A 22,722-nucleotide genomic window follows, 5' to 3' on the forward strand; every position below is an offset into this window, starting at 1 on the left:
CTTCTCGACTGCAGCGCAGAGATGACTAACTGAGGATTGTTCACTAAATTCCTAAGCTCTTCCGGCCTCGTAAGGTCATTCCCGTAGCTCGCAAAGAATACAGCGTACCGTTTCGTTAGCCGTTTCATCATCGTTCCAGGGCGTCTCGCATAAATGGCGGAAGCCGATCAGTGTACGCCGATCTAAGGATAACAGATAGAAATTATGCCTTTCCTTTGAAGACAAAAGGCCAGATGATTCCTATAGGTAACCTCAAGACCTTGGGCATGCTTCCTCGGTGGTTGCGCAAGGGCTCAGACGACTGCAAGCTAGGTTGGCTCTGAATCGGCGGCACCAAAAGAGCTGTCGCGTACACTTATACCGCGAAAAGTACATCATCCGTTTATTTCTTTCTTGCCAAGGTGCTATTACGGGCTTGTAGTAGTAGTAGTAGTAGAAGACGTTTATTCGGCCAAAATTTACCGGCCGAGCATGTCGACCGCCTGGGCGACCAGAAGTCGCTGTTCTTCCTCCCCTTCAGCGCCAAGCCAGTCGAGCCAGGTGGTGATGGATAAAGAAGGTGGGGGGTAGGAACCCGACTGCTGAGCAGCCGGGCAATAGAAGAGGCAATGGGCAAGGTCCGCATAGATACAGGGGCAGTTGGGACAGGAAGGGTCCGATCGATAGCGATAGAGAAATAGGCGAGACGGGGTGATGATTGCATTCATTTGAACGTGCCGAAGAAGGCCAGCCTCCGGCACTGTGAGTGATGGATGAGGGGGAGGGTAAAGGCGTTTGTCGAGGCCGAGCTCGAGGTAGACCTCTTTTATGGTGCGGCGAAGGGTGAGTCTCCCACCGTCCTCCGAGGGCTTGGGCCAGGGGATCAACGGTGCCCGGAAAAGTGTGTCACGGGCGAGCTGATGAGCCAGCTCATTGCCGTAAATCCCTGAATGCCCAGGGACCCAGCGGAGGAAAACGATGGAAGGCTGCAATGCGGAGACCGCTCGTTCGACCTCCTGTTGAAGAGAAGGGGTTAGGGTGCGTTTCTGTATGTGGTGTATAGCGGCTTGTGAGTCTGAATAGACTTGTATGTTTCTTCATGGATGCGGTGGTTGCAGTTCACAGATGGGTTTTACGGTGATGAGTAGATTATTCGTTTTTTTTTTTTGCGTGAGCTTGATCGACCAGAATGGCGGCTGCTACTATGTAAGTGGAGTCCATACATTTTTTTTAAGCCTACGATTTCGTTACGAGCGAAAGTTCCACTCCGGCTACTAATTCTTCAGGAAGGCTATGTCACATATTCCTGATACTTACCAGAGAATTCGTTGTCTGCCATGCCTGGAAAGAGAAATGAATGTTTGTAAGACGCATTAGTGCAGCACTGGGCGTGCGCGTACGTGCATGCACTTTCCGGGCGCTAATCCGCACACCATCAAAGCGCCCCCCCCCCCCCCTCCCGTAATTACCGAGGAAATTTCCTGAACTAATCCGCCCTTGTGTTTTATTTTAAAGCGATTGCATTTGGAGAGCCGTGAAGGCGAATAGCGACCAGCGTCGGCGTCCGTGTCAAGCCTCCGCCTCGCAACCGGTCCCCTCTTCCTATTCCCCTTCCTTCCTCCCTGACGTAATGACTCAGCAAGAATGAAAATTACTAAGAAAATTACTCTAACAGCATAAATAGACAGCCTTCCGACGAGCTACCTGTGCAAAAAAAATTGCGTGGACACGTTGGCAACTAACCTGTTAGAGGCGAAAGCCGAGGACACTATGCCGTGATAACTTCCGGTGGATGTGACGTCACCCCGTTCCCGTGGCTATATCGATATCGAAATTGTACATCTTTCGGGGGTCTTAAGTGCTAATTAAGAGTAATTACACATTTATCTATCTAATTCGACAGAAATCCGACGTTTTTCCGACCATTCTGTGACAATTTTCACTATGCCGTGACGTCTTCCGGTGGATGTGACGTCACACCGCTCCCGTGGCTCCCGTCACACCGCGTCCGCGCTATTTCGACGCAATTTCGACATTTCTGCCTATAATTAATTAACTAACTACTCTACAGTCATCACACTTGCTTCTAGGTTCATTTTTTCCTCCTCTGTCTGGTGAAACCACTGATTTTCTTCCATATTTTTAGTTCCCGAGTTAAACGCGCGTGAAACGCTTTGTTAACGGACGGACGACAGTGTGAGCCATTAAAGGAACCGTTAACCTTCTCCGTAGTGCTCAGGAAGAGCAACCCAGATCTCATAAGCCCGAACGGCCGGCGGCTGCGTTTGAAACAGCCAGTTTCCAGTGTAGAGGCGCATCGCTTCACAACTGCACCACTTCGACGGTATCCGTACGAGGACTCGCCGCGATCTAGCATCAATGTGACACATTTTTCATAGTTGCCACACCCAGGGTTAACAACCGGAGATAAGAAGCGATCTATCATAAATGTGACACGTGTATCGTAGTTGCCACAGCCAGAGTTAAAAACCGGAGATAAGAAAATGGCGAGAGTAAAAAGGAACTGTTAGTGGAAACGACGAATTTCTCAGACAACAGCAGGTCTGCTTGCAATATAGACAGTCTCCTGAAGAAATATCTGTGCGCGAATGAGACTTGCTGGAGCTATTCCTTTTCCCCAATCGCTGCTCCGCATTGCCACGAGCTATTACGAATAGCAACCTAGAATATAATCAGAATAAAATCGGAATTGAAATATAATGAGAATTGGAATAGAGTGGTGAGTGAATGACGATGGACTCAGAACTCGAACTGAATCGGAATTGCAATAGAATCAAAATTGAATAGACTGCCGAGCGAAAAAAGAATGCAATCGCATTTGCTCTGTATGGATCCAATTAATCGCCCTTTATTTCTTTACCTGAGAAGCGTGGTGACTAGGACGGATTGGTTATGCATTGACTGACACAGCGCATACAAAGGACGGGGCTTTTATTTGTCATCATGTCGCGTTCTGTGCAGCGCTGAAGTGCCAATTTTTGCTTGTTTTTAGTCCACACATTACATCTCGAGTGAAGAAGATTTAAATGGACGAACGTAAATATAGAACCACGAACTCGGGTAGTTCTACTGGCAGTTCTGCCCGACCCGAGCCCCTACAGGTGGGAACATACCAATGTGGATGGTCCTACGACAACCGCGTGCTAGTCTTACCAAAGTCACCCTGTTCCAGAGTGAGGTAAAACAGCGACCACATCTACGAGCACTGTATGCACGGATACGTTACTTCGTGAAAAGAAAAAAAAGAGGTGCAAACGAAGACTGGAAGAAACGTAAGGGGGACCAGAGCACGTCGTGATCGCTACAGCATTGGTTGCCGGTTTATATTTGCATTTTGCTGTCTTTTTTCTTTACATTAGACTAGTGTTTGGATACGAGACGGTCAAAAACCTGTATAATTCTGTCGCCTTAGTTCGAATAACTTTCTTTAAAAACAGGGCTTGTGGCTGGTATTTTCTCCTGCCCGGGAATGAATTTCCGATTTCTTGGGTTACGGAAGTATATGAGCCGTCAGCGAAAATAGAAGCAAAGTGAAATTGCCGACTCCAAGCTTGTTAAATTCCGCTAAGAACAGCGCATAGCTTGGTATCTACATACGCGTAAGCCAGCTTGGTGTCTCCAATGGCGGGAGGTTATGGAACTAAGAACAGGTTCACTTGATGGCGCGATGTGCTGACTAGACAAAGAATGCTGCAGCGCTAGCGCGCGGACTCAGTAAGTCAGTCGCACTAGCCGTTGTCGCATCTTCAGATGGTGCATCTTCATTTCATCTACGCGACCATTAGTGTAGCTGTCTTCAAGAGGCAGTGCGCCACAGAACAGATGGTCGGCGTCAGAGTTGACATTAGTCTTAAATAATAAAGACCACTCTGTCAATGAAATACTTTTAATTGCAGTGCTTACCTGCGAAGGCAGCTAGAATAAAGAGTGAAATAAATGCCTCCATTAAAACGAGTACCACTTTGTGAGAAGCAGTGATTTTTATCTCTAGCAGTTATTAGTAATGGTCTGTATTTAATCGATAACAATAATAGATAATAATAGATGCTAGCACCTGAAAGCATCGGAGGAGTGAGGGGAAGTTTAGTGTGACGTCACGGAAGGTATGATTTCAAATTACCGCTGCCGTCAGCCACACCCTGCCATGCACCATTGGATGCTGTCAAACAACGCCCGGCGGGCTTTGCCGTCTATGGCATTGGTTTTTTTTCTTTCAAAGCAGGTGTTTATGAGTTGGATATGTACCGATACCTTCAATGACGTCATCAAACCCCCCCCCCCCCCCACCCACTTGGCGTTGTGCACTGCGGAGAAGCTTGAAGGCCGTCGCTATTTTGATCGGCGATTACGTCATCATTTCAAAAGCTAGCCCAAAAGGACTTCGCATGCTTTACCTGCAAGTTTCACACATTCAGCCATTTTAGGCTCGTAGATTTCTAAAACCTATTCAGTTGCCATTTTACTGCTGCAGCAAGCAGTAAATTTCAGCTATATTCTCTTGCTCCCTCAATACTTACTTTCCCCCCGCATAAATGAGAGGTAACCTGCAAGAAAAGTGTTGGATGTGAGCGATGTGGACGCATGTTGGTTAATGAGGGTCGTTATAACCAGCTAACAGACATAGAAAAAGAGCATAGAGTCTGCTGCAAAATATAAACGCGCGTACTCATGGTTAAGGTGTGCTAGGAACGTGTCCCTTGTACAGCGATGTGGGCTTGCAGAGTGATGGTCTGGGGCGCAGGCGACGCGTATTTCACGAGAGGCGGCCGAGCCCCAAGCTGTAAAACAGAATAGTGGAATTCTCGTTAGCGTTCTCACTTACGACTTCATGAATGCTTACTCACACACGAATTCCCAAGATGTAGTGCCGTAGAGTTGGGTTACAGCAAGCGTGCCAGTGAAGTAGAAAATTTGTTAGACAGAGACAATAACTTTACTAATTTTTTTGTATTTAGGAAAGCCCGATAACTGGGCCAGACAGATTATGCGGCTTCATTTGTTTTGGTTTTTACACATGGCTGTGAACGAACAGGCTTCCTGGCATTCATTCAGTAGTTAGTTAACACAAACTAGGAATTCATTCGCAAGAACCTACGCAATGTGAAGAAGCGACAGGATACGCCTGCGTTGAGTGTTAACTAAGTGCAGACACTAGCGTCATCAACGTTTGGCTAATCACCACAGGCTCTGGGTGTGAAAACAGTTATAGTGGCCTATACATTAAGGTTGACACTTTCCGGTAGTCACAGATGATTTGAGAACAGCCGCACAGACACACCTACTAGGAGTGAACACGTATGACGCATGACGTATGACATTCGATATTGGTTGGGAACAAACCAGCAGATCCGGACAGTGCTGAAAGCTTTTGCGGCTGCTGCGGTTTTGGCACATGAGCAATGATATGCCCCGTGTTTCAGGGAAGCCAATCACTAAATAATAAAACTGAGCTTTTTGATGTACGAAGAGGTCTTTTGCGTTACAATAATACCAAAGTTGGCGGATAGCAGGAAACAGGTGAATAATTTGGACTATATGCTGGTAAGGTAAATATGGATGATTAATTCTTAATTATTAAGGTTAGGCGCCTGTTAGGAGATATAGATTTGTAGCCACGCTTTATTAATAGTCACAACAGTTTTTAGGATTTCGGAAACACTTTTACGTTTGCCGCTAAGGCTCAATAAATTTTCGCCCTCTCGCGCTGTGGCATCCATTGTGAAGACACAAGAGGGGGAGAAGAAAACGAACAACAACTGACACCGCCGCTAGCCACCCATCTGCCACCGCATCCATTCTGACTGAATCACGCGAAACATGCTCCGCCAGTTTTTTTCGCATCCATTCCACACTTTCTTCCCAGATACAAGATAGCGCCAATAAAGAAAGTCAGGTGTGTCAGACGCGTCGTGCCCATCGCTTCCGGGCTTTTTCCACGACCGGCGTGATGTCTTCTCTCATAGTTCACGTCACTAGGAGCAGCGACCAACGTTAGATGAACAAATGAAAGAAAAACTAGCTGGATTTTCAAAACATACGGCCGCCGGTCTGCAATTGCATTTGATAGGAGGTGACTGCAATAGTTCCCGGCTGCAGCACTCTACGTCACCGAAGTCGTAGGAATTCTGACGAGAGAAAGTTCCTCGAGCAAATATCTCCGCAAAAACGTGCTCCACGAAAAGCCGATAGCAGTAAAGCGTAGCAATCAGCAAGATCCGCCACTACCAGGGTAAGTTTCCAAGCCAAACACCTTCTCCTCGGCGACTGGAAGCTTACCTTATCTGTCATGCGTTGACTAAGCCCGTTCGCCGATCTCGCCGCTGCAATAGATGCTGTCGGCCAATATTGTGGCGGCAGTAAGAGGGTCCTGCCAGCGAGGACCACGGATTTCACGCAGTGGGCTTGGGGGCTTCTTGCTAAGGCGGCGAGGGCTAACGAAGTATTTCTCGAGTTCCAGCCACAGGCGCCATAATAATAGCAGCAGGATCCGCAGGCAGAAAGGGCTATTCAGAAAAGAAGGCTATGTTCCTCAAGGCGATACCGAGTTGCTTGGCCGCTGGGACAGTGGTCGTTGCGTACGCGAACGTCAAAAGCAGAGCCTAGGCGTGGACACTCAGGGTCACCGGCTGTCTATGTCTTCTTCTTTATCTCTGAATGCAACCAGCAAGCGAAACGAACACAATTCTGACCGAATGGTTGGTGCAGGAATTCATTCAGGGACTTTCGCGCCAGATTTCCACCAAATTTGCGGCGGAGATGGGAAGGGGGGGGGGGGGGGGGAGTCTGGTTGTGATGACGCTTTCAGGTCACTTTACGTTAGTGGCCCACTTCCCTTCTCAGGGGATTTTTCGTTTATTTGTCGTTTATGGTCAACGCCACCGACGTCGACGCCGATTTTTCTGCGGCGTGATCTCCTTAACGCTCTTGGGTCAAAATGTGCGGCTAGTTAGTCGCAATGACGACGAGAACTCAACTAACGAAACAACAAGAAAAGTATTTATGTCTTTATTCAAGCAAGGTATTAGAGTAAGACGCGTACGTACTCCGAACATTGTATTGAGAGTGCTAGCCCGAATAACACGCGTTCGCACATCACACACACTATCACATCACTGGCGCACTGACCCTTGCTTGTGTCCATAGTTCCTGCATAACATACCTCCCCTTTAGACTACATGGCTCTTTGAATACTTTGAATACGCACCACGAACTCTTCGACGAATGAGCATTTCTCTTTCTTGAATGAAGAAGGATGTGCCGACTGTGAAGGAACCGGGAAAGCTTCATGGCAATGTCTCCACTCCCCATGCGCTCGAGGACTTGTTTTTTCTCTCGTATATTTCACTCGAGCTTATCATTGGAAGACAGGCGGTAAGGTTCCACTTCCTCATTTCTAATTTGATTCTTCTGCATTAATTCCGAAATTTATGGTCAAGCCTTCAAGGTCAGTCTGCATAATTTAGCTTGTTTGCTGTTATTGATCGACACTCATAGGCTATTGGCATTTCCTGCCCTCCTTCTATATGAATTAAAACTACTTCCAGGCCATATGAACCGATTCTCCGACGCAGATGCTATCTGAGACTGGGCTTGATACGCTAGCTAGTCGTGCTACGCTCCACCGTCTGAAGTTTCTGTACATGATTTTGCATAACAAACTTAAAGTTGATTCTGCTACGTACATTACCTTGAACACTTCCAGAGTAACGCGTCACAATAATGAACTCACCATACAAGAATACTTCTGCGCTAACAATACCTTTATGTTCTCTTTTTTTTTCCGCGAGCTGTGCGGGAGTGGAACTCCCTTGATGTTTCAGTGATTGTACAGCCAACTACTGAAAAATTTTTGGCGCTAGCTGGCAAAAGTGTACTGTCAGAGAACAAACTGATTTTTTTTTTTACTTCTAACATTTTGGAGGGTTTTCCATGTGTTTGTATTCCCATGTATTTATTTTTATTTCTCGTGGGCATTTATGAAGTGTAAAAGTGATTATTATTCATGCGTTATCTTTGTATTGCCTTTTTCCAATGCCTCTTCCGATTGTCCCCATAATTTTCACTGTCCTTTTTGCACACTTGAAATTGTGTTTATGCCTGGTCGACTGCGGACAAAACCCATTCCTGTAAAAATCCGGAAAAAGAGATTGGCAGTATTAATAAATAAATAAATAAATATGAACAGCCATAACAGGCCATTACTGTTTTGTCGACACTGCAGTGAATGACGACCTGAGTTAATTTCAGCTGTTGTTTCGCCTGCTGGGTAGAGTTAAGATACCTTAGCTGTCCATTCCCAACCACAGACACAGTCTAGCAGCCTGTAGAGAGGTTCCAGGGCTCGTGCTCCTCCTTTAAAAAACCTATTGTACAAGTTGAGCACACCAGGGAATGCTTGCCATTCCTTCTTGCACTTTGGTACTAATATTTCATGAGTAGCCTTGACCTCACCGTCTGTGGACTGTATTCTCGTCTTGTTGATCTCAAAAATACTTCTTCCGCACCAAACTGGCATCTGTCTTAGTTCAGTCGAACGCCATCCTCCTGCATTCACCTGAGTACTGCTTCTAGACAGATGTTGAACTTTTGTTCATCTCTGCTGCCCACCAGGATGTCATCGAGGAAAACTTGAACGCCATCAAGGCACTGGAGTAGAACAGCCATGAAGGATTGGAAGATCGCAACTGCTGCTACAACAAAAAAAAAGAAGACGCGTTACACGAAACAGACCACGGTGTGTGGTGATGGTCAACTGGTCAGCTGTTTCCTAGTCTGCTTCCAGTAGTTGAAACGCCTGATCAAGATCAATCTTGGAGAATATCGAACAACCTGACAAATTTAAAACACGTTGTTGGGCTGGTTCGTGCATAACGTTGATGGAAAAACACCAGCCAAAAAACAGACGAACACAGGAAAACGAGAAGTTAGGACAGACTGGCTAACTCGCAAATTTTGCAAATTTGCAGATTTTTCTTCGGGAGTCGGCAAGAGGCAAGTGTGTCATTGAACAGCAGAATTTACGTTTGGTGGTGTCCATGCAGAATGCCGCACTGGCTGCAAATTTGTCTGACATATTTGTCCAAGGCGTCCTTAACTCTCGGCTGAAGAGCAAATGGATGTGGACGAGGCAAGAGCAACTTTCGCTCGGTAGTTTGCTCACTTTTTAGACAGTATGCGGAGAGACGTGTGTTACTAACTTCCCTGCTCTGATCTGTATACCCCTCTCGCGCATGTATGGTTCTCCCTCACCCTCTTGATACTACCTGTATTCACTCCCATCCGTCGCCCAGAGAAGTTGCGCTTGTCCAGTCACTTACTGTACGCGGTCTGTTTTGGCGCTGTATTTTCACGAAAGGACGTAGACTATTTTCCTGATTTTTTTTTGTTGCGGAGCCGACCAATGACTCGATGAGGCGATCAAGTGTTCTAGATTAAATGTGAATGGTCTATCGTGATAGCACCGAACTTTTTTTTAAGCAGTTTACCGAGCCAACGTGCCTCACTTTTCCGCATAGCCAACAATTCTGAATAAAAGCATTTTTCAGCGGGACAAACTTTGTGAACGGAATTTCTTCATATAATGCAATATTTCGCTGTAATAATAATTATCTTCGCTGGTAACCCGACGGCAGTCATTTTTTTTTTCATTAATGTTTTTGCTACCGTCAGAAGCGTTCCCTATTAGTTTTCTATGGCAGTTATAACTGTTCGATGTGATCGATGGAAACACGTTAAAGGAAACATTTTGCTACATATCAGTAAAACGGACCATTTTTTTTCACCATTTTCATAAGTGTCTTACAATTTTTCATTTTTCAAAATTTTTCTCTCAGAATGTTGGTCGTGACTGTCTGTAGGGGCTAAAAGGGGGTTTGTGCTTTGCACACCAACGTTAAAAAAGTGATTCCTCTTCTTATCTTAGACTGGAAAACTGTGATTAGTTTACAGATTTGCACATCTCTCCCAGTATTCAAGGAGGACCTTACTCTCCTGGCTATGTGTACCACATGGTCCCTCCAGAAAGAGAAAAAAACCTGCCCCATTTTTAAACCTGACCCCAAACGGGAGTATCAGTCAAGCTAAATTGAGAAATAATTGTCTGAAGGTTGTAAAGATGTCTCTTTTACCGACATCTGAGACTCAGTGACTCAGTAGCAAGTCACATTAGGCAAGACATATACTAGATGGAAAATAAAATGCGTAAAGGAGTACCGTTGAAATGGAGGTGAAGTAGGCGGTCACTTTGATCACGCTGCCACTTTTATTGATTTGGCTCTCGTTATTATCTCGCCTCGCGGCTAAAAAGAAGGCGAGCGTAGGGCGTCATCCGAAGGTGCCCAGGTATTCCTTGAGCTTCCTCTCTCGGTCCCTGGGAGCCGTGCAATTCCAGGTGATGTCCGACAGGTGCGTGTCGAACAGCATCCAGGCTATCTTGTTCCGGAGTTGAAGACTCATCACGTTATCCACCTGCAGAGGAGGGTGTTGAGAATGCGTCACTAGCAACCTTGCATGTTTCGTGTCCAGAGAAATCTCTCACACTTCTCACAGGGGTACCAGCGGAAGGACAGAGATACCTGCACCCCCAGACGCTACAAAAGAACGGCAGCACTGAGGAGCGCAGGCAACACTACTCACGAACGAAAGTATATTCTGCAGACTGCATGTCACGTAATCTTCTCCAGAGCGTTAAAGGCTTAGCCCGGCCACCACTTTTTTCCCAGCATGCTTGTTCTTGATGTACAGTGGTGAGCAGCCTTGTCTAGAGCGCTTGAGCAGTGCGCACTTGGTAACAAAAACCGAAATTAGAGAGCAGCCCCTCATTACAGGGCAAAGTTTTCGTGCCTGCTTTGTTTACGAGGCTATCTGGCGCTACTTCCGTGCAAGCGTTGCAGCTGGACCCTAGAGGCTGCCACAAAATCTGGATTTGTTTGCAAGGAAGTGCACCGCCCGAGCGCTCTAGACAAGGCTGCTCACCACTGTACAGGGTCAAACACATTTAAAGGGAACACGGCTCCGCGTGGATGCGCACACGCGGAGCACCATTGCGACTAAGCCGGTGGCAAACCCGTGAAAAGGAGCAGATGACACGAAGCACCACGTCGAGGTCCCTCTTCTCGTGCGCCACTCTGTTTTAATTAATGAGCGGGTTAGATGCAATGGCACTCAGCAGGCACGTGGCTACGCGGAGCCGTGGCCCCTCTAAATGTGATTGAGCCGCCGCGATGGCTCAGTGTTTATGGCGCTCAGCTGCTGACTCGAAAGACGTGGGTTCGATACCGGCCGCGGCTGCTGAATTTCGATGGAGACGAAATTCTAGAGGCCCGTGTACTGTGCAATGTGCAGTGCACGTTAAAGAACCCCGGGTGGCCGAAATTTCCGGAGCCCTTCACTACGGCGTCCCCCATATCCCGAGTCGCTTTGGGACGTTAAACCCCATAAACCAAACCAACCAAACCAAGTATATTCTGAGGACCACATGTCACGTGACCTTCTCCAGAGCGCTAAGGGCTTAGCCCGGCCACTACTTTTTTTCTCTGCATGCTTATTCTTGAAGTACTGGGTCAATCACATTTAAAGGGAACACAGCTCCGCGTGGCTGCGCACAGGCGGAGCACCATTGCGGCCTAAGCCGGTAGTAAACCCGTGAAAACGTGCAGATCACACGAAGCATCACGTCGAGGTCCCACTTCCTGTGCGCCACTCTGCATTGATTCATGAGCGGGTTAGATGCAATGGCACTTAGCAGGTGCGTGGCCACCCGGAGCCGTAGTCCCTGGAAGTGTGATTGAGCCGCCGCGGTGGTTCAGTGGATATGGTGCTCGGCTGCTGACCCGACAGACACGGGTTCGATCCCGGCCGCGGCGGTTGAATTTCGATGGAGGCGAAATTTCTAGAGGCCCGTGTACTGTGCGATGTCAGTGCACGTTAAGGGTAGTAGAAATTTCCGGAGCCCTTCACTACAGCGTCTTTCATAGCCTGAGTCGCTTTGGGACGTTAAACTCTCATAAACCAAACCAAACCAAGTGTGATTGACCCCGTACACTGAGGTTGCTAGTTTCAAACAACAAGGGATAGTGTGACTACATTCTGGACGGCTCTTGTGGAGTTTAGTACATCGTCGACTAACCAGAGGGAACGTGCAAAGGTAAAGCTAGCTGCAAAGGCTAAGGAGGGTATAGGGTACCTAAATACGCATGCCTCGTGAGCTTGCGTCTAAGCGCCCGAGAACAGGGCAGAGAAGAGCAACATCTGCGACCACACCCCATACGAGCGTTGTGGGTGGTCGCCCTCGAAGAAGTTGGCAGAGTGAGCTTACTGATTGGTTTTAGTTTACAGTAGAGCAGCTGACGAGCTACTGGCGAGCAGGTGACATTGTTAAAGGGAAATGGCACGAACAGCACGGTATCAAAATAAGCGTCGCTGCCTCCTCCGGGAACTTGAACTCTTTTAATGCGGCAAATAACATCCGAAATTCTATGTGCCGTAACAAAGTAAGCGTGGGAAACTTAAAAGCATTACTAATGTTTTGGGGTTGAAGAAGAGAGAAGCGACTCGGCATTCTTTCTGATGCTTATCGAGGGCTATTCTTCACTGCGCCATCAGCTGAGAAGAATGCAGTTTTCTAAATTTGGAAACATCTCCGCCAATTCCTAAAGGTAATTGGAAACTTTAAATGACAACCTTGAGCATAACTGTATTAGACAAAAAAGTTATCATTTAGAGCCTAGTTGGCCAACTAACAGTCAACACTGCTCAGGGGTCAATGACTTCTTCAACTACTGTGCAGCTAAAAGCAATCTTACACTTAAAAACATAAAAGGCATATGTTTAAACAACATTACTGATGAAACTAAAGCACGTACGTACCTTTCTTTTCATGGTTTCCCAGCTGTCGTAGAAGAAATCGTAGGAGGAGATAGCGCCGAACTCCGTAGGAAGGTCGTCCATCCTACTAAGGGACGCGTTTGGATCGCACACCTGCGCAATAAAACCGAATGAAGTCTTTCTTTAAAAGGCTGCACTGTAATGAGTGAATGCAACCCGTAAAGCTGCATGCGTGCGCTAGCATAGCTACTGCTTGATGCAGTTTCTCGTCATTGCGAATGGCACTGGTGAGAGCTGGAGTGTTATCTTAGAAATTATCTGCAAACAAAAAGCTACTTCACCGGAATTTTAATGATCCTTCTTGCTTTGCGCTGGCCGGAAAGTAGGCCTCATATCGAAAAAATGAAATTAATTCCAAACCTTCACATAGTTTGTGAGAGACGCCATAGATAAGGGCTCTGAATTGACTCATTCGATAAAAATACGGCCCCGGGAAACAATGATATCATGCCTGCACCAATTGTATTTGTTGTTCACCTGATACCTCTCCCACTGCAGCATATATGCAAGCAGCAATAATCTTTAGTGACAGCATGAAAATTGGACAAGTGAGCACTTAACATAAGGCCCGTTCGGTACAGATAACTGACAATTAGAGTGATTTCAAAATTGGTCGTATTTTCTAAAGTATTAGAAACATTTGTAAGAATACGTTTCAGCAGCTTTTTTCAGTAAGAAGCAGCTCATTTTGAAGGAACATTATGACTTCCGGGCAAAACTTGAAACAGAAATAGCTCTACTTCACAAAAACAAAGTTGGTCGATAATTTTGAAAATAGCCAATACACGATACGTCTGTTCCTTCGCTATGGAAAAAACTTAGACTCAGTTAAACGCGGCCTTTTTTCCTAGGAACTTTCTTTTTATGGTGTACATGACGCCGCGTTTTTTTATTTTATTTTATTTATGGCATACTGCAGGCCGTGAGGCCCAAGCAGGAGTGGATACAGAACAGAACACAAATTGAGCAATAATACCAAAGTGCAAACAGAAAACGAGCAGCGCGAAATGACGTGGAAAAGAAAAAGAAACTAACAAAACAAACTAAAAACAAACTAACAATGGTTAATTATCAGGTCAAGAGACCGTTTAATTTCATTCGCAGGTATTTCAATATTCAGTTTCCTTTTATAAGCCTTAATAGACATCTGTCGGCGATAGAATCGATTGCATATGTTCCTCGCAGGATTGTTTTATGCTCACTGTTTTTTATTATAGATATTTACAATATTGTCCTAATAACGCATTCACATGACACCGAGATGTAGGGTGATGACACCAGCTCGTTTTTTTTTCCTCTAAGAAACATTTGTCCGATTCCAAAACCGCCGCCGCGATGTCTCAGTGGTTATGGGGCTCTGCTGCTGACCCTAAAGACACAGGTTCGATCCCGGCCGCGGCGGTTGAATTTCTTTGGAGGAGAAATTCTAGAGGCCCGTGTACTGTGCGATGCCAGTGCACGTTAAAGAACCCCGGGTGGTCGAAATTTCCGGAGCCCTCCACTACGGCGTCTCTCACAGCCTTAGTCGCTTTGGGACGTTAAACCCCATAAACCAAACCAAACCTATTCCAAAACCACCACTAACACCTTACATGATAAAACCAACTCCGATTACCTCAGCTGCCTATACCAGTACGCAAAACTCAGTGTGTAATTTTCAAACGGCGCACCAAGCCGACACTTTTCCCATCCAGATCAAATTGCAGACCTCTGTGCTTCAACGTTTCTCCTAATATAAGTTGTCCTCTGTGAAGAAAACTTAAGTTGGATTTTCATGTAAATTAGGTTCCCGCAAGTATTTTGTAATTTATTGACGTTACATTAAAAATAAGAAACTTGCTTCCTGGGTGGCTTCAATGTGAAGTATACATCAGTTCAAACTGATCTTCAGCTAAAGTAGAGTGAAAAGGCCCTGGGTATCGCCAACCAGAGCAGTGCGGTGCACAGAAAAAAAATTCAACTAAGGAATCATAGATTTCCAGTTTTTTAAGCACAAACTGCTGGTGGTAATTAAATTATTTAAATTAAGGCTAAGAATCTATAATCCTGATCAAAGCATCCGAAGTCACGTTTGCTATAATTTTATCATAAAAGTTACCAGCAGTACTATTTAATGCACAGCCGTTTCAAATGTCTTTGTGAAGAACCAAGTATAGTGCATGCAAACTTTAATATTTCGTACCTGAATTTCGCAACAAAACACCCACGCATTATGGAATTCATATAACTGCCTGGTGCTCACGATAGGCTCGAGATTAGCATAAAAATTATTCCATGCCAAGCTTACTTGCACTATTGAGCGAAAGCCCGTCTGTGTGTGTGATAGCACCTAATGGTATCCATAAAATATTGCGTCCTCATGCAACTGGCAGGTGACGATTAAATTAATGATTGGTCGCAAGAGCAGCCTGGATCGCACAAACACCACAGATGGCAGCACCTGCCATCCCACAACACTGGCGCACCGCTTTACCACTGCACCACTGCTCCAGAAGTGGTATGAGCACTCGCAGGGATCTATTAATGTTGAGTAGATCAAGACCATTTTTGCATATATGGGTAAGAACCCATTAGTTGTTTGACTTTTAACACCTGACCAAAGGAATTTCGAGGAAATCATGGGCAGCATTGTTGGAATCGCTCTCGCCTATTCGCTTTAATGTGAATTCAAGGGGCTTAACGTTCTCTCTCGTGATCTTTTTATTGTTATGTGAACTGTTCCTTCGGGGCAACGCGCCATTTTATGCGTCAATGCGCTTTTCGTTTCAGCCTATTCACTATGCTCACTCCCAGAGCGACCCAGGCTATGAGAGACGCCGTAGTGAAGGGCTCCGGAAATTTCGACCACCTGGGGTTCCTTAACGTGCACTGGCATCGCACAGTACACGAGCCTCTAGAATTTCGCCTCCATCGAAATTCGACCTCCGCGGCCGAGATCGAACCCGCGTCTTTCGGGTCAGTAGCCGAGCACCATAACCACTGAGCCACCGCGGCGGAAAGTTATGAACAGTCACAGGTACTCGCTAGACCACTCCAGTTTGCTTCAACTGCCCTGCAAAAACTAGTTCATTGGATTTGGATTGCCCGCTTCTCCCGCCATCGTATGGTATTTACCTGCGCCCCTTGGTTTTTGCAAACGATGTATTATCGTGTGTCTACTATTCAACCTCAGCAAAACCCGGTCGCGTTGCTCTCCACGTGCCTGTGCGTATCCGACGAGTGTAAACTGGGTGCATGCCGCGTATGGCGTGCGGTCCCGGGACGTCGCGACGTCTTTCAGCCGGTACAGCATGACGCCCATCTCGAAAGACAGCCCCACGTACAGGCTCTGCCGCTGGTACGGTTGCGAAGCCATCAACAAGGTGGCGTGCTTGTCCTGCGGACACGTTGCGAGAGCACTAATTGAAGAAGGCAGTAATATCGCAGCATCGCACATAGGGCAAGCCGTCTCAATCTGCATTTATTCAAACAACTAATCAGCGAAACATTATCAATTGATTAACCAAAAGCAACTCATAGGCGTGAACAGAACATCCGCCTAGACAGACAATCCTACTTCTCAATAAGTACCCAGTATCTGCGATGCAATTTCATTTTAATCAAAAAATATTAACTATAAGGCTTGAACAGGACATCCGCCTAGACAGATCATCCTACCTCTTAAGGAATGCCCCGTGTCTGCAATGCAATTTCATTTTAATCAAACAGTATTAACTAATGTGCTTGAACAGAACGTCCGCCTAGACAGATAATCCTGCCTGTAAAGGAGTGCCCAGTATCTGCGATGCAATTTCATTTTACTCAAACAATACCAACTAATAGGCTTGAACAGGACATCCGCCTAGGCAGATAATCCTGCCTCTAAAGGAGTACCCCGTGTCTGCGATGCAATTTCATTTTAATCAAACAATATTAACTAATAGGCTTGAAGAGGACTTCCAAATAGACATATAATTCTGCCTTTAAAGGAGTGTCCAGTGTCTGCAATGCAGTTTCATTTAAAAATGTGCACTTGATAAAATGAAAAGCCCTCTACATGAATGCAGACGTCAGTGGCACGCAGGAAACGCTGATATAAGCAAAGACAAGCACCGTTGCATAAGTGACACACAATGACGATAATCCATTGGCGTACTCTTCCTTAACTAGAAAATAATAAATGGCTTGCATTCCCAGAAGCTGCATGGCATAAATTTAGGTCCTAAAACTTCCATCCTAGTTCATTGCGTCGACGTGTTAATTCTCAATGCCGATAGGAGCGTCGCCATCTGTTTCCTGCGTCTTGCTGTCAACAGAGGTGGTAGCCGTAAACTGGAAATACAACAGCGATGTGAAATTCATGTTCTGGTTTGGTTACCCCACCAATGGGTTTGCAGTATTATGATCATAGGCAGCATATTGCAAACGGTTAGCCCATAGTCACCTGCGCATGTAACAACCTAGACTAGAGAAAGTGACAAAACTTCAAAGCACTGCTTCAGAAAGCTCTCATTTCTACCCCTAAGCAATGGAAACCACGTAATAATGGTGCAGCTTGATAACCGGGCCAAATTTGACTCTGCACGAGATATACGATGGTTTTCGCTTTTTTTTTCCATGAAATGCGAGGGCTTTCTCTTGGGAACGTCGAATAGACTGATCTGTGCAGTGTCATAAAGGTTCTTGCAGCGGAGTGGAAGCTATCCAAATACGATGCAACGCACTAGGTGAACAGGAACCAGATGCACACTCATCAAAGACGTACGCTTGTGCTGGCTTGCAAAACTTTCTCTGTACAGGATAATTTGAAGCATATATCTGAGAAAACTGCTGGCATATTTAGTACCTATTACCGCTACTTTTCGCGCCATTAAAGCGCCTGCAGAGGGATAGCTGCGCAAACAAAGCGTATATATAAGGTCTGAGTGCCGGAGCATCGACTTTGAGATGTTTTGACTATCTTCATCTCATAGTCTACGACACCTGATTCGTGTATTTGCGCGACACACCTATCGGGCGCGTCATTCCGAACAGTTCATATAGATTATTTCACTCCCCGAATATGGGTCAATTCAAAAAGCTTCGTGCCTATGGTAATGTTTCAACCCACGCGGATACCTTCGGCATTATTTATGGGCTCCCATACCATACCTATGAGCAGCGGAATGCCACTGAGGAACGCATTCCGTTCCGCATCACGTGAGGCTTTCCTGGCGAGGGCGCAGAATTGGTCGTTGGTTTTAAGCTAACAAACAATAAACTATATATCATTCGATACTGAGCGCTTACAAATATCCTACGTCAAGATGCGATTGTCAGCGCTTACGAAGCCCGCGAAGGTTGCGTTCGTTGTCTTCCACACCGTCGGTGGCGCGGCAAGGCAGAGGTCCTGCCTCTCCATCGTCCCGACGCTGCTTATTGTGATGAGAATGTCCACGTCGAAGCTGGAAGAGCGTTGTGGAGGGAATGAAAATAAATTAATGGCGAGCACAGAACTGACAATGCGGACAATCACCTTCAGTATGGTTTAAAAGCACTTACTGTTGGGCTAGTTGGTTTTGATTCATATTTAAATATTTAACGGCACAAAAAACAGACGCAACACATAGGCACACGACAAGACGAAGCGCCAACTTCCAACTGGTTTCATTACATACACGGAAAGTACATATGTAGCCTTTACCGTCACATACCAGGCAGGTTACCGACATATCAAGAAAGACGTGATAAGGCACACTCCAGGAAATTCTTTTCAGCTTTATACAGCGAAATTGATGTATCACTTACACACAAGTTTCCTTTCTTTTCGGCAAAAAACGCTTCTATCAGATCCCTAAACTTAGTGTCTTTGCTTTTGCCCCGAACATACCTAAAAACTTTAGAAGCCTTGTTATCGGGTAAGACCTGCTGCAGAGCTTGGTCCATCTGAGATGAAAAAAATAATAAAATATTTTAAAAATTTTTTCTTGGACCAAGCTCTGCAGGAGGACGAGGACCAGGGCTGACCGAAGGAGACTTATTTCCCTCTATTTATTTATTTATTTAAATAAATAAATAGAGGTAAATAAGTTTTTTTCGCACTTCGCCGGTCCTGCTCCATGCACCGTTTGCATTACGCTTTACAGAGTTGGAGGAATGCATGGATTAACAGGGTAGTTTAGAAGATGGTTGGTTTATGGTTGGTTTATGGGGTTTAACGTCCCAAAGCGACTAAGGCTATGAGAGACGCCGTAGTGGAGGGCTCCGGAAATTTCGACCACCTGGGGTTCTTTAACGTGCACTGACATCGCACAGTACACGGGCCTCGAATTTCTCCTCCAAAGAAATTCAGCCGCCGCGGTAGTTTAGAAGAGCTTTCAGAGTTCGTACTATACGCCTGAGAGTGCGGGATAGGGAAGCACGCTTGGCACAGGTGAATTCTGCGCAGTAGTAAATATGCAGCTAAGAGTCTTAACCGTATCTTACTCAAATGAGATAACGGAGATGAGATAGATGAGATAACAGGTGAAATCCATCCGTACATACCCGGCGAGCACTCTGAATTGTGCCTCGTAAGTGGTCCATGCGTTCACCTCGGCGTAGGTCCACAGGCCGGTAGCCAGGATGATGTGTCTGGACCTGTCGCCTCCTTGCAACTGCCGCAACCTCTGCGTACGGCAAAGGGGAGGAGGAGCGCTCAGCTGTGCTGGCAATTTAGAGATTTTCGTAGTGGATCGTAAATGTGTACCAACTCCTCATCTACTGCGATCTTATGTACATGGAATTATCGATATATCAAACTATTTCGCGATCCCCTTCGGATTTGATATATACGGGTTTGACTGTGTATCTAACAAGACGATAAACGAGGCGCAGGCTATGGCGACAGGACCACTCGTCAACTCAAGAGCGCAGCGGCAGATGGCCTTCGAAGAGGACCCTCCAACCATTGGCGTCCACCTATCGTCAAGAAATCACGATCAGCCATCTTGAGCCTGCTAACATGGCGTCGCAGGTGGCTAGAAACGGCAAGGCGGCTGAAGAAAGGTCGTCGTCACTGCGATAGATCTTGGTGGTTGTTCGCCGCCATTGGATGTAGGGCCTTCTTTGAGGGACATTTCCCACTCCGTCCTCACGTTTTATCTAAGATTTTTCAGTCTCCGAAAGAAATATGCTTCACTCTCGTGAAAAAAAAGTTCTACGATTTACCTGTTTATGCTAAATGTTACTTGAGTGCGCCAGTGCGTTTGCCCTTGTTTAGCTTTGTTTAGCTCGTAAAGTCCAACTCTAAACACAGTACACATCATCGCCGTCATCGCCGTCAAGTCCCGCTTGTGCCAGAGTCGATCACCCACTGAACGCGGGTAAGAAAATGGATGCCCAGGAAGCCGCATTTGAAGATTCTAGTTGAATGCAAATATTCTTGCAGTCGTTCCTCGGCGTTTCCCTTGCGATAAGCAGCCTGGACTGCTAGCTGCGATTCGCTATCTTCTGATTCTTCTGGCGACTTCATACTTTGCCTTTTTTCTGCCATCTGCATGTGCACGCAACTGCATTTCTAGGCTCTTCATCTTCACACCCTCTCTGCACTCGGCTTCGGCTAGCGCCACGCCCTCTTCCTTTGACTACAGCTGCGAGACCCCGTTAATCTCATTGGTTGCAGCTGTAGCAGCGCCATTTCCCTGCTTCCCACTTCGCTGCACCAGCTACTCCGAGCTACGCCAGAGGACATAACGGTTTTTTCACTAGATACCCTTATAATACTAGCGCACAAAAGGATACCAGATTGGCCCCAATAATGAAGGTGTGGCCTCTTACGTGATAAACAATGTCATCAAGTCCTCTGAGGTTGTATATAGTAAGCATTGTCTTTACAGTAATAAACGTAACAAAATATGGCTTCTTATTGAAGGCACTCTGATGATGAAAGGACCACCTAGGTAGGGCGGCACGCACTCTTAATAAACAAACAAGCGTCAAAAAAATAATGTCCAGTAAAAGCATGAGAAAACGCTGCGAATCTTTTATGCGCTATTTTGAAAGTTCAAACATTTCTTCGCGTGCTTTGGACAAAAAAAAAAGTGACAGCTGCTTGTGCAAACATACAAATTATCCCTTTACTTGCAGGTACAGAAATGAACATAATCTCTGCAGCCTTAATGTCTGCTTTTGGGCGGCGAAATTAGAACGGCATTGATTTGCGAGCATGCATCCGCATTCGGTGTTGTTGGACGGGCGAATATCCAGTTACGTGTTCCCGTGGACCACTGACCAAAACGTTGGCATGGCGCACATTGAACAGCACTTCTCGTAAGGATGCATCTCGTCTGAACGCACCGTGATGATGGTCCCAGCTAGAGACACCAGTCGGTAAAGGTAAGCTGCGCGCGTCACGATGTTCAGGATGCCGTAGTGCTTGATGTTTTTCATGGCCAGTTCCTGGAGTTCCTTCTTCACATATGGGATGTCCAGGGACGTTGCAGCGGTGGACTGGCTGCATTGGAGAGAAAGGAAATTTTATATGTCGAAGCTGCAGAGTTCGGTATGCCCAGTTTTTTACTCGGTGAGTCAATAACAACTGGGTCGAATTTTGATGCATGTGAAATTGCAGAGGCCCGTGTACTGTGCGAATTCAGTGCACGTTAAAGAACCCCAGGTGGTAAAAATATCTGGAGCCGTTCACTACGGCGTCCCTCATAGCCTGAGTACCTTTGGGATGTTAAACCCCCACGAACCGAACCAAACAGAAGTGTTCTATGACTCTAAAAGAAGGTGCATATAAGGTCCTGAAGAAGATCTTGTTCGCTTCAAATACTACCACCCCGAGTTGTAGTTTTATATAGATATGCATTGCGGGCAGTTCCAGCTTCCTTTGTAGACCAGTTTACTCGATCGTTTCAATGAAACATTTAGATGGCCGAAGAATAAAGGAGATCACTGAGTGCACCATTCCGCGGTGTCTTGAGCTTCGTTGGAAAATAGTCATTCACAACACCCGCGCAAAAGTAAATGGTCTTCAGTTGGCCCTGCTGGTAAAAAGCACACATAAAGGGTTAAAGGCGTCTATTCGTTGCAAACGGCATTGCGTCGACACTAAGCTGAATGCGGCACTCTCGCAAGGACGCAATCACAGGACGCTAGCGAGTGCAAGAGCATTTAGTAGGTGTATTAACACAACAATTAGGAAAATATCAGCAGGCACAAATCAGCCGCGCTGTTTAGCCAGCTTCCAAACCAATCATATCTCTATAACGATACAAAGGCTGCCAGCCTTCCGGTCCCAATCCTCCGAATGCGAAAAGTTAAGAATGTGGTTACAGGACTGAGCGCGAACACAGACCGGGCATCGAAGGACACGCCGCCGGGGTAGTCTGTGAACTCTTCGGTCTGCAGGGCGTTCACGAAGTCCTGCCAGCCGTTGCCGCCTTGCCAGTCTCGCAGTTTCCCGTCAGAGACGAGAACGTGCGTGTACAGCACGTGGCTGCATAGGCCAGGCGTCGGATAGGAGATGAACGCCGTGCCCCTGCTGCTAAGTGTGCACACCAGGGGCATCCGGGTCGCTGCAAGTGCAATAAACAAAAGCACTGCTTTTCAGTTCCTGGCTCTCTCTATGGCACGTATGTTGTTGTATAAACAGAATACTTGCATACAGTACAGTCTTTTGTCAAAAGTAACCAGGCTGCATGGTTTGCTTCTAGCTCGTACAGTGGAGCCCTTACAGCTTCCCTGAAGCTGAAATGGTTGTTTAAGGTAAGGACTGGGGGTCTTCTTACATTCCAACAACTTTTCATCTTCAGGAAAGTCACAAGGGCTCCATTATACAAGCTAGAAGCAAACCAAGCAGCCTGGTTATTTTTGACAAAGCCGGTACCTCTCTCC

General features: G+C 46.2%; 1 protein-coding gene across 1 annotated transcript; it reads right to left on the reverse strand.

Annotated features, from left to right (window-relative positions):
• Nucleotides 1-10,314: 10,314 nt before the first annotated feature.
• LOC149331578 (uncharacterized) lies at nt 10,315-22,398 on the reverse strand. Its single transcript, XM_089555524.1, has 7 exons — nt 22,184-22,398; nt 21,181-21,337; nt 19,390-19,511; nt 18,191-18,308; nt 16,088-16,261; nt 12,868-12,978; nt 10,315-10,467 (listed from the first exon to the last, which is right to left on the reverse strand). Exons 1-7 carry the CDS (start codon nt 22,393-22,395, stop codon nt 10,324-10,326), a joined length of 1,038 nt encoding a protein of 345 aa, XP_089411650.1. The 5' UTR covers nt 22,396-22,398; the 3' UTR covers nt 10,315-10,323.
• Nucleotides 22,399-22,722: the final 324 nt, after the last annotated feature.

The sequence above is a fragment of the Amblyomma mixtum genome, chromosome 8, assembly GCF_055824585.1.
Source record: "Amblyomma mixtum isolate Tamu chromosome 8, ASM5582458v1, whole genome shotgun sequence".
Classification (NCBI taxonomy): domain Eukaryota; kingdom Metazoa; phylum Arthropoda; class Arachnida; order Ixodida; family Ixodidae; genus Amblyomma; species Amblyomma mixtum.